This window comes from Elgaria multicarinata, chromosome 18 (genome assembly GCF_023053635.1).
Source record: "Elgaria multicarinata webbii isolate HBS135686 ecotype San Diego chromosome 18, rElgMul1.1.pri, whole genome shotgun sequence".
NCBI lineage: Eukaryota > Metazoa > Chordata > Lepidosauria > Squamata > Anguidae > Elgaria > Elgaria multicarinata.
Genome location: NC_086188.1, coordinates 22,991,424 through 23,003,168, shown reverse-complemented (window position 1 = coordinate 23,003,168; position 11,745 = coordinate 22,991,424). Strand labels below are relative to the sequence as shown.

Here is an 11,745-nt window from a genome sequence, read left to right as displayed (position 1 = left end):
GCAGGAGCTATTTATAGCAGGTGACGTCACCTACAAATAGAACGCCGGGGCGAGCGGCCCCCGCGTCATGCGCAGTCCCCCTCCCTTCTCTTGCGGTCCCCTGGGCTCCACCCCCTTCTCCGTCTGCTATTGGACGCAGGCGCGGCACAGAGTGGCTGCGGGGGGAAAAGCGGGAGGCGCAGCCAGCCAACCAGCGCAAGCTGCGGAGGGCAGCGCTGGCGAAGTCATTGGGCGCGCGCACTCACGCCCACGCGCCCCCATCTCCTCGGCTTGGCTAGGGCTCGCGCTCTCCTGCGCATGAGCGAACGGTTGTAGGCACTTCGGCCACAGGCGGGCCCGGTGTGCGCGTGCGCGTGCGCGACGAGTGCCGTTCGCACGCCTGAGGTAAAAAGCTCCCGCAGGAGGGAGCCGCCGCCACCGCCGCCCCGTTTGGCCCTCAAAGGACCCGAGGAAGGAAGGAAGGGCGCGAAGACGAGCCTCTCCCGGCGCCCCCTGCTAGCCAGCCCAGCCCAGCCCAGCCCAGCCCAGCCGGCCCTCTGTCACCGACGCAGCGGCCATGAGCGACCGCGAGCAGCTGCTGCAGCGAGCCCGCCTGGCCGAGCAGGCGGAGAGATACGACGACATGGCCGCGGCCATGAAAGCGGTGAGTGGAGCCGCCGGGCGGCGTCCGCCTGCCCGCGCCGCAGCCCCCTTCCCCTCGGAGCCCCGCCCGCAGGCGGACGGCTGCCCCGCGTCGAAGCGGCCGCGGGCGCTGACCGCCTCCGGTGCTGCGGGGCCACGATCCGGCCGCCCTCAGGAGGGCAGAGACCGGCGTTAGAGGAAGCGGCTCTCGGCCGGCGCCCTCCCTCAGCCCCTGTCCCGGCCTCCCCAGCATGAGTGGGGGAGAAGGGCAGATCCTGCGCATGAGGAGATCCTCCGGGCGAGCCCCCTTGAGAGGCGGGTGGGATTCGCTGTGGGGTGGGGGTGACGGGAGCTGCGGTTAGGCTGTCCTAAGGCGGCGGGGAGGCTTCCCACTAGGCGCCGCGGCCGCCTGGCGGAGTCGGGGAGGGGCGGCGGCGGCCTCTCTCCCGCCCCCCCCCCCGCAAAAGAACGCAGCGATGGGGAGGGAGCGAGGTGTGGGCTTGGGGTGGGTGGGTGCGTGGGTGGGTCTGTCCCCCCCATCCCTCCTCCCATCCCTCCTGTCCCTCAGGTGGCCGGCTCTGAAGCCGCCGCCGCCTCCTCCGCTTGAAAAGCCCACTGCTGCCATGGGCGTTGCCACCGGGGCGCCTGCGCACTGCGCGCACTGCAGCGAGGAGGGACGAGCGGCCCTCGGGGACGGCCCGCGCGCAAGCTTTGCGCTGGGAGCGAAGCGGGGGACCAGCCCCGGCCACGAGGGGAGACACGGAGGCGGTGGGGGCAGGGCCAGCCGCACCCCTGGGGCAGGACCCGCTGGAAGCGTCTTCTGTGCGGGGGTTCACTCGAGTGCTCGTTTCAGTGAACCTTCCCCATGGATTGTGCCCCGTGATAATAGGTCCCTGCCCCAGAACACATTGAACAATTTGAAAAAGACCCTCTTGGCCATCCTGTTACTCAGGGTCCCTTATTTTAACAACATGGTACTCTTCTCAAGAGCCTGCCCAATGATTAATCCAAAATAATTTTTCTAGTGTTTATCGATTCAATATCTAGCAGCATAAAAACATCAATTATAACTTATTTATAATGTATTTATTTTGATCACCTTTCAGTTTGATAGTCTTGTACAATATAATTTATAATAATGCCACCATGTTTTGCATATTTCACCTTTTTTTGTGCTGGAGATCCAGTACTGTTTCCTTTTATTATGGGTTGAGATTCCTTTTCTGGTCCCCGGGGGAAATTTCTCATTCAATGAATTTCTACATATAAATTAACACTGTGTAAATTCCTTTCTCTGGCACAAGTGACCATCACCCTGCTATCATGTGCGTGCTTCAGTTAGTTATTCCTCTTACAAATACATGCAATCAAATAGGCTCCAGCTTCTTTGGGGGTTAATTTCCATTCCCCATCACCTATCTGTTAACACTTTTGATTCTGCTTCAGGTTCTTCCTTCTGCACAGCCTTGGAGATAGTCACTGTGCTGGATGATTATATTTCTGCCCATCTGTCTTGCCGCATGCTGACTCTTTTGACCTGAGCTACTGTGGCACAAGCACATTTCTGATCTGAGGCAGGCTTCTATGGTAGTTGGGGGTTCTGGTTTGAGCATTGTTTGCATTTCAACCAGCTGTTCTTGGACATTTTAGTTTCAAGATCTATTTATCAGCCTTTATGGTATTAATTGGGCATGGTAATGGTAAAAGCTTTGGTGCAGCTCTGTTTGGGGCATATTCTCGTGCTGCGTGACTGGTCTAGTTTTTGACCTACCTCTGATTGTGTTCCCAATGTAGAATAAGAGAGATTCAGGTATTGGGTGGTATAGAAATGCAATAAATAAATATTGTTTGAAATGGTCACTACCTAGTGCCTAAATTTTATCAACCCTTTTTGGTTTTGATATAATTTCCCTTTAATGTGCTGGGTTAAAGCATTTAATGTAGGACAGACATGGTCACGACAGCAGTACAGTTGCTTTAATTCTGGCTTGCTTTGGTCAAGTCTTTTTCCATAGCTTTATAGAGAAGTGATACTACTATAATTCAGGATTCTAATGCTCAGGTTTAGAGTCTAAAGTGGCTTGATTCTCTGGGCCTGAGACATATATTTAGAACTGTATGTTAACTGAAGCCAGTGGCACTTTCTTTCAGTGGGCTGGTTCAGACTACATTCTAAGCCATGGTTAGGCCATTAATCCTAATGCAGCAAATGGTTAGTGAGCATGTTTAAACTGTGGTTATGTAGCCACCATGGTTAAGAATGGTTCACATGGTGTGCTAAGCCATGTTTAGCTCAAACCACTGTGGCTTAGTATGTCATCTGAACTGGGTCACTGTGGTCATATTTAACTGTGTTAATAATCATTAGTGATTTGTTCATGTTTGAATGAGATGGTTTTGATTTTTCTGTATCAACAATTCTGTACATTTGAAATCATATTGGTTGATACTACCCTTTACACTGCACGACATATGACTACCTTCGCTACATAACTTCCATTTCTTATGAGAAATGGAGAAGCCACTGCTAATACACATTGAAATAAAAGCATGCCACCATCTTGGATTTGCCTTTAGCCATTCCATGGATGGATAACAATTATTTGCACAAATTTTGGCTGTAAGTTATTCAGCACATGACATCTTTGCTACACCAATATCACATTTTCTTTATCAAAAGCATGCACACTCTTGTGTGCAGTGTCATGGCGCCCTCTGATGCAGTATAGGGAGCTGCCTGATTTCCTTGAATGTGACCCATATCTGCTATATGAAGCATAGGCAAGAAGTGAGTCCTACTGTGAAAGTGGACAAGTATTCTGCAAGGTTTGGATGGAAAAGAGTAAATCTTTCTAGAGTTCTAAATGTGAATGGGAGTTACGGAATTTAGTCCAGTTAAAAGGGCTTCTCTCCAATGGAGTTACCTGTTACTTTGGTATGGAAATCTGCATCCCTGCTGCATAGTCAACCTCTGGTTATTTGAGTATTAGGTAAATATAGCTTTGCAAAGCCTATTGCAATGTGTCAGTGTCAGATGTTTCCAAAGTGGGCATCACAAATTAGGTCAATTTAAAACAATGTAAGAACTAAGGAAGATGGAGAGGACAAGCAGATAAGAACTTGTGGTTATATCCGTGACATACATGCATACTTAATGGGATGGTACTGGCTCACACATCTTCCCAGCACAGGATGCTGGGTACATGGAAGATGTTCCGTTCCTGCTTCTTCTGCTGCCTCCAGTTTTAACCTAGGCAAAGCATATGTCTAGCTTCTCTGCAGCCAGATCTTTCCTTTGCCAAAGCATCATAAACTCAGTTGAAATTATAGTTACATTTCTGGTTCCCAGTTGAATGTGCGCATGTACAAAGAAACAGCGTTTTGTGTTATGCTCCTGTTCTGCATATGGTGTCATTAAAATCTCCATGGGACACAAATGCAAACATGAGAAACTTGCAAAAGTGAAATAAATAATGAAGACCAATCATTGCTGGTTCACTTCAGATTGTTCAATGGTCAGCCCGTCACCATTCTAGCAATGATTAGTAATTTGTACGATAAAGATTCGATTTGGCTAGGATTACATTTTAAGGAGCAGCTATAAAGGGCAACGGATCAGTCCACAAAAGCTTCTACCACAATAAATCTGTTGGCCTTTAGGTGTCACAAGGCTTGTGTATGTGGTGTGTTTGTGAGTCTCTTTTTGTAACAGATGAATGCAGCTGCTCCTCTCGAGTCTTTAGGAGCCACATAAGAAATGGTAGGTGCCAAATCTGTGTAGGGGTAGAAAAGTGTAAATCCTTAGGCATTTGTGCCTCAATTTTAGGTGTGTGGGATTTTTCCAGCCCTGTAAAACCCTTGATTATTAATTCTATAATAATGCTTCTTTGCCCTTGAAGTATGAATATTGTTTCTTCATCACATGGTGTAAAAAAACAAACCAAACCCCCCCCCTCTGAGCCGCAGAGGAGGTGCTCTTGCAACACTGTATTGGGCCATCTGCTTTGTGTTGTTCCCAATATGTTGCTCAGTGCAAGGCAGATCGTTTCCCCTGCCCACTTCCATGGGTGTCTGAAGTGGGTTTTTAAAGCGTTAACAGCTTGCCTCTTCCTAGTAAAAGCATCTTTGTAGGAGGCCATGTTGAAAGGCAACTTTCAGATCCATCTGTTGAATCCGGCTTAGATTTTGGCAGCATATTGTTCAGAACTAGGCATAATATATTTTGGGTTTAAGCTCTTATATACTATACCTAAGTATACCCTTTCCACCTTGGGAGGTTTCTCCCCTTTAAAGGCTGCCTAAAAGTATTTTTAAATAAATGAAATAAAAACATAGAGGCTATTGGATCCACAGCTGCCATGGCAAGGCTTATCCAGCCCTGTATTCTGCCTGTTCACGATAGTAGTAGCTTGGACTGGCCAGGGTCTCCTTCCTCCTCTTCTTTGCTTGGCACATGCATAGTAGCATCTCATCTTGCAGGATTGCTGCAATACTAATCTTAAGGGCAAAAGGAATACACCCTTTCTTATGTTCTTACTAGTTCTTGGGTGTGTGTGCACACACATGCTGTCTAGGGGAAGGGGCAGTTAACTCCATTAGAAACCAAGGCCTTAGCTAGACCTAAGGTTTATCCCGGGATCGTCTCTGTTCATGTAAATGACACACAGGATATCCCGGGAGCAGGCAGGGACGACCCCGGGATGATCCAGGATACACCTTAGATCTAGCTAAGACCCAAAAAGGGCTATTTGCTTATGGAGATCACAATTTCAATATCCAGGGTAAACAAGACTGTGTTCAAACAGCCATCTGATGAAGGGTGAGCAAGGGAACCAGGAGGAAACACCTGAAGCCAAGAAACATTCCCAGTGTGTAGTTGTGGAGAGTAATGTACAAATGGGCCTGTGACTTCTCTTAATGAGAAAGCAAGGAGTATTGTCCTGAATAGCAGCACTTTTTTCTCTTATCAGTTATTGGATGATTTTCATATACTTAGAGACTTAGAAAATCAAGGATGTAGAATAGGAGTATTGGCTTTTTTAAAGGCTTTCCTAAATGGTCATTTAAATAAATAAAAAAATCCACACAACATTCTGGTTAGGCTGACTACAAATGACTTCAATTTTTTGAAATTATTTTTATTGCATTTGTATACCGCCCCATAGCTGAAGCTCTCTGGGTGGTTTACATAGGATAAAAACACTTTAAAACAATGTACAATATATAACTGACATGGCTTCTTCCCATTTTTTTTAAAGTTAAAGAATGATACAAAGTCCTTTTTAACTATGGATAGTAATATCTGTTTAACAGATTCTGTCCTGGTAGAATGAGCAACTATAGTAATGGAGGCAGTGGTGGTGAAAATGTGAACAAAAGGAACCCGAAAGGTGACCACCGTAGAAACAAAATAAACCCAATGAATTAAATCCAACCAAAATAAATGACGATTTAATTCATTGGGTTTATTTTGTTTCTACGGTGGTCACCTTTTGGGTTCCTTTTGGTAGAATGAGCAGCATAGTCCTTTCTCACAAACCTTCCAACTCACCTCTTTGTCTTTCATGTGTTAGAAGGGTGAGAGAGAAGGCCATTCTGCTCATCGTAGAAAAAGCAAATTGTGTTAAATAGTTCAACTTAATTCATATCAATTAATAACACATACACTTCAGTGTGCAGGCCAAATGACTAAGTGTCAAGCTATCTACAGTACACTGTCCATGTACAGAGAGTATGAAGAAGGTGGTACTTCCTTTCCAGTGTCAAAGAAAACTTTGCAATCATAAGGGCACAGAAATTTATTTGGCTTTTTAAATAGATATAAGTAAAAGTTGTATGCTTTTGTTTGGGTGGTTTTTTGGTGGTGTATTTTTGTTGTCCCCCGAAAACTAGGTTGTCTTAATATCTTTGTGTGCATTTGTAGGTAACTGAACTGAATGAGTCCCTGTCAAATGAAGACAGAAACTTGTTGTCTGTAGCATACAAGAATGTAGTTGGTGCCAGGCGATCTTCCTGGCGAGTCATCAGCAGTATAGAGCAGAAAACAATGGCTGATGGGAATGAGAAGAAGCTGGAAAAGGTGAAAGCGTACAGGGAGAAGATTGAAAAGGAGCTGGAGACGGTGTGCAATGATGTCTTGGCCCTCTTAGATAAGTTCTTAATCAAGAACTGCACTGACATTCAGTATGAGAGCAAGGTCTTTTATCTGAAAATGAAAGGTGATTACTACCGCTATTTGGCAGAAGTTGCTACAGGTGAGAAGAAGAACAATGTTGTGGAAGCATCAGAGGCTGCTTACAAAGAAGCCTTTGAAATCAGCAAAGAGCACATGCAGCCCACCCACCCGATCAGGCTGGGGTTGGCACTCAACTTCTCAGTGTTCTACTATGAAATCCAGAATGCCCCTGAGCAGGCCTGCCTTCTAGCCAAACAAGCCTTTGATGACGCCATTGCAGAGCTGGACACACTCAATGAGGATTCCTACAAGGACTCCACTCTTATCATGCAGCTACTTCGAGACAACCTCACTCTCTGGACAAGTGACCAGCAGGATGAGGAAGCAGGGGAGGGCAACAACTAAATAGCTTTTCACATCACAGCTTTCCATCAACTATCACCTCATCACCATCACCAATACTTCTTTGCCAGATTCCACAATGTATTTAGTGCTAAGCATATCTGTAGTGTTGGCACAGCCATGAGGTCTGCTGGATGCTGCATCAGACAGGGCTTCATGGGCATTGCTGGACTAAATGGTGTATCAGCCCTGTTTACCATAGTGGCATATTAATTGTGCAGAAAGAAACTTAAAATGAGGCATTTTAGTTTCACTTGATTAATATATGGGTTCATTAAATAATGGGAAGTAAAGAGAACTGATCAGAAATCATGTCTTAAAATTTTTCATTTGGAAGGCGTGGAGTGTGTCCAGTGGTACTGCTTGTACATGCAAAACAAGGAGCACGCTCATCCCTTTGGCCAATGGAAATGCATAGAAGCAGGTGTGAACTGATTTTGTCCTACTTTATGAAATTTAAAATGTGAGGTTCTATAATGATCTATGTTTGCCTCTTATGTGCACAGGCTTGGTTTCAGGCAAAGCATCTTGAGGTTTTGATTTTGATACCTGCAAGGTCCCCCCTGCCCCCAGTTTTGGCTAATCATGATTTTTCTTTTTGTAAATTCTTTAGCTGTTCAGTTGTCTGTAATCTGACAGCACTGTGTCAATGTTAGCCCATGTTATGATGGATGATAATGAGATGCCAGACGTCTAAATTAAGTGTTTTGGAAATAAAGAAAATAAACTGCTGCTTTGGGGAGATAAGCTGTAAGGTGTCCTTGTGTTTGGAGTACTTATTCTGTCTACTAACTGAAAATCCTTATGGTATTTTAAAAATACAATAAAATAGTCAAGGGTTACTAGGAGAAGGGGAAAGATGTTATCTCCAGTCTTCAGGTGTTCCAACCGCTGCTCAGCTGCTGGTTTGCTCAGCCACAGCAGTTTTCAGAATAAATTATCTCCACCCCCGAAATGACCAGATGTTAGTCCCTCAAAGGATAGGCCTCCTGACCTGGTACCTGCCATCAGAGACAAGAGACACTGGCGGAGCAGAGGTGTTTACAAGCTTCCCTAAGATCTCAAATATTCCATTTTGCCAAGTATAATGTTAAAAAATGTAATCTTGAGATTTTAATAAATCCTTCAAATCTGGAGGCCTCTTTTCACTGCTATCTGGAATTCCAATGACAATGAATGCAGAATGAACTTGTTGCTCCAGTTTTTAATGGGTGCTTGATTAACTTTATTTGTGGCTAGGACATGGTTTTTTTTAATGTCCTCTGGGTGCAACTCCTCTTGATCAGTGGTATAGCGGTCCTAAACAGATTCACTTAAAAGGTGGAGTGGACAACTTGTGGTTATCTAAATGTTTTGGCCTACAACTCCCATCATCCCTCAACACTGGCTCTGCTGATTAAGGCTGATGAGAGTTGTAGGCCAAGGCATATGAAGAGACACAAGTGGGCCACTCCTTTAAAGTACACCTGCTGGTGTAAGGCCACACTTTTCCTGCTCCTTTGTCACTTCAGCTGACAAGAATTATGTTTTCTGACAACATCACAGAACTCTACTATTCTATGATTCTAAGTTAAGAAAAGGAGACAGCTTCCTGGATCATTACTTTCCTCATTAAAGAGAAGCAATGAAATAAAAACAAAAAAACCCAGTTCCCTCTCATGCACATCACACTTTCTCCTGGCTGTAGAAAAAACTAGAAAACCCCGGCAAATATTGACCTCAGCTCAACCGCAAGGCTAACAGAGATGTAGTGGGCATGATTTTCCTCTTTCCCCTCCCAAGAGTGTTCCTGTGGCCATTCACATGAGACCCTTACTGACCCCTGCCCTGATTTGGTAATGAAGGAAGCATGTGAGGGGGATCCTTAATATGACCTTGTGAATTGCATCATATGTTAAGGTAGTCTGAGCATTCTTCAGTTTGGCTCTTGGATATCTTAAAGTTACATACAATAACAGTCACAGAATCCGAGTTCTTACATGTGGGTTGTTCAGGAGGAAGCAATTTATCAAAGGTGGGGCATGTCCTCCAATCACAGCAGTTGCAAGGCATACTTAAGTGGGCCAAATGCATGAGCAAACCTGCTGACAGCTTTATTGGTCTGCAGATTTTTAGTCACTAACAATCCTGAAGCTAAGGGAGTTGTGCAGTTAGGCTGACTACACCATGACAGAAACAGGAAGTTTGCATTTCACCTTTTCATTCTCTACTTGAGAAATCCATGGCCTAAGTTTCTCCCTGGGAGAAAAGGAGAAGCAACACCTTGACAGACCTCTAAAGCAGGGGTGGGCTACTTGTGACCCTCCAGATATATTTATTTATATCCCGCCTTTTGCCCAATGCTGGGCCTCAAGGTTTATTACAAAATTACATGATTAGGGTATGGTTCAATCTACAATTCAGTGCATTTAGTGGAAAAAACATTTTTAACATTTGCAAATTGCACCCATGGGAAACAAAAACCTCAAGTTGCTCACATGCAAATTTATACACTAAAAAATACGTTTCTTAATCTAGGGCACAAAATGGCCACTGTTACGCTAGTACCATTCCTCTGTGCATTAGTGCACAGTGTGTTGAATTCTGATCATTGCCTGAAGCAGCCAGGGCACATGCACACACACAAATACAGCACTGCTAGTTGTCACTAAATTCCTTCCTGGTCTCTGCAGCTGCTGCAGAGACAACAGGCGACAAGAACGTAAAGAAGTCTTTTAACTGCTCCGTTTTGATTCTTTGCTTTTACATGTTATTCTGTCTAATCAGCTCCTGAGGAAGGATCAATAGATCCGAAATGTCAAGCCTTATTTCAAACTTTTTTATATAAAAAATATTTTAAAACAGAGACATTTAAAACTTTTCTACTCTTAAACACTAGAGTCTCTCTTTTTTATGGGTCCTACCTGGAGATGCCAGGGATTGAACTAGGGACCCTCTGGATGCAAAGCAGTGGCCTCTTAAAAGACTTTCAAATTCATTGTGACATACTCTTTCATGGACTATAGCTAGAGATGTACACGTTCTGTTAAACCCATTCTGTTCATGTTTTGCAGATTTTCAAGCATCTTTAGTTCTGTCGTCGGTTCTCTGATGAAATCAGGTTACTGTCTGTTCCTGTTTGCAAATGTTCATTAGTGCAAATCCCCCCTGAAAGTAAAGCAAATAAAAGCCATGTGGACTGGCTTTTTCCAAGCCAGTCCACATGGCTTGGAAAAAGTTAGTGCACTGTGGAATCCAAAGGTCGGACTCAGAAATCCAAACGCATTTGAATCTGTTGAGGATTTCACCGACAGCCCAGTTCATCACCTGCACCAGTGGGCTGTAGTCCACAAAGATTACACTGTAATAAATGTATTAGTCTTTAAGTCTTCCTTTTGTTGTTCTTGGTCTCTGTGCATCACACTATAGATGCGGAAAAGTTTTTGTAGCTGAGAAATGTTATTTTTGGCGGGAACCCTTCTCCCACTGTCCAGTGCGCATGCTCCCACACATTCCTGCCTTCCCTTCAGTTCCTTTGTGACTGCCTTTGCTGGTGCTTCGTCGAAAGGTTTCTCTTTGCTAAAAGCTTTGTAGCTGAGTGTTTTTCTCTTGTTATTCTATTATTACTCTCTTCATAGCTCCTCTCTCCGACCTTTTCTTTCCTCTTCAAAAAAATATGTTATTATCTTCATATAACTTTCTCTTTCCTTTCTACCTTGTATGGCCCTTAAGGCACTATTTCAAAAGTGCATCCACTGTGGTAGCAAGTTACCCGCATTGGACAGGCACTCCCTTTGCCTCTTGTGTCTTGGGGAGGCCCATGTAGTTGAGACTTGCCACCATTGCCAGTCTTTTTCAAAACAGACGAGAAAACATAGATCTGACGGTCTAAAGGCCAAGCTCTGGAAACTCTCCAGTGTGTGGATAAGCCAATTGCCCGAAAAACTACTATGGCCACTGCCATGGTGTCAACACCACAACCCTTGACATTGACAGCTCCCTTGATGTCAACTGCTCGTTTGGATCCATCAACAGCTCCCACTCCCTTATGATGTCGACAGCAAAAAAGATATCAAGAAAGGCAAAAAAGACAATGTCCCCTCCGGACTCCCATTCCAAAAAGAAGAAAAGGTCATTGGCAGTGTGGGTTTTGTCGGCAGTGCCACAACCACCAGTCATATCTGAGAGTTCACACCTGGTAGAACACCCGGCCATTGAACTTCTCTCCACAACATCAGAGGGCGAGATTAGAGAGCCCCCGACTCCAACACAATTATCACTACCATCTCTGACTCCACAAGAGATGATCGATATCGGAGCTCAAAGCTGTCGACCTTCCAGTGAGCCTGTTCGTCCACAGCTCACTCCTCCTTGGCAACCTGTTGACAGAGACTTGCCAAGATCAAATGACACAGGAGCGACATAGCCTTGGTTTGATACGTATCATCATGAGAGATGTTCTCCACGATCAACATCGAGACATCGTTCACCCTCAGTGTATTGGGAACACTATGCCCGTCACTATCATAGATCTTACTGCAGTCTATCAAGATCACCTCCTCATGATT

At 45.0% G+C, this 11,745-nt stretch overlaps 1 protein-coding gene across 1 annotated transcript; it reads left to right on the top strand.

Moving 5' to 3' along the window:
* The first annotated feature begins 358 nt into the window (after positions 1–358).
* YWHAH (tyrosine 3-monooxygenase/tryptophan 5-monooxygenase activation protein eta) lies at positions 359–7,956 on the top strand. Its single transcript, XM_063144026.1, has 2 exons — positions 359–643; positions 6,545–7,956. Exons 1-2 carry the CDS (start codon positions 557–559, stop codon positions 7,199–7,201), a joined length of 744 nt encoding a protein of 247 aa, XP_063000096.1. The 5' UTR covers positions 359–556; the 3' UTR covers positions 7,202–7,956.
* The last annotated feature ends 3,789 nt before the right edge of the window (positions 7,957–11,745 follow it).

Excerpts from the sequence above, each read along its gene's own strand:
- YWHAH (XM_063144026.1), top strand. The coding sequence starts at position 557 with ATGAGCGACCGCGAGCAGCTGCTGCAGCGAGCCCGCCTGGCCGAGCAG. Across the intron at positions 644-6,544 it reads TGGCCGCGGCCATGAAAGCG|GTAACTGAACTGAATGAGTC; the intron begins GTGAGTGGAGCC and ends GTGCATTTGTAG.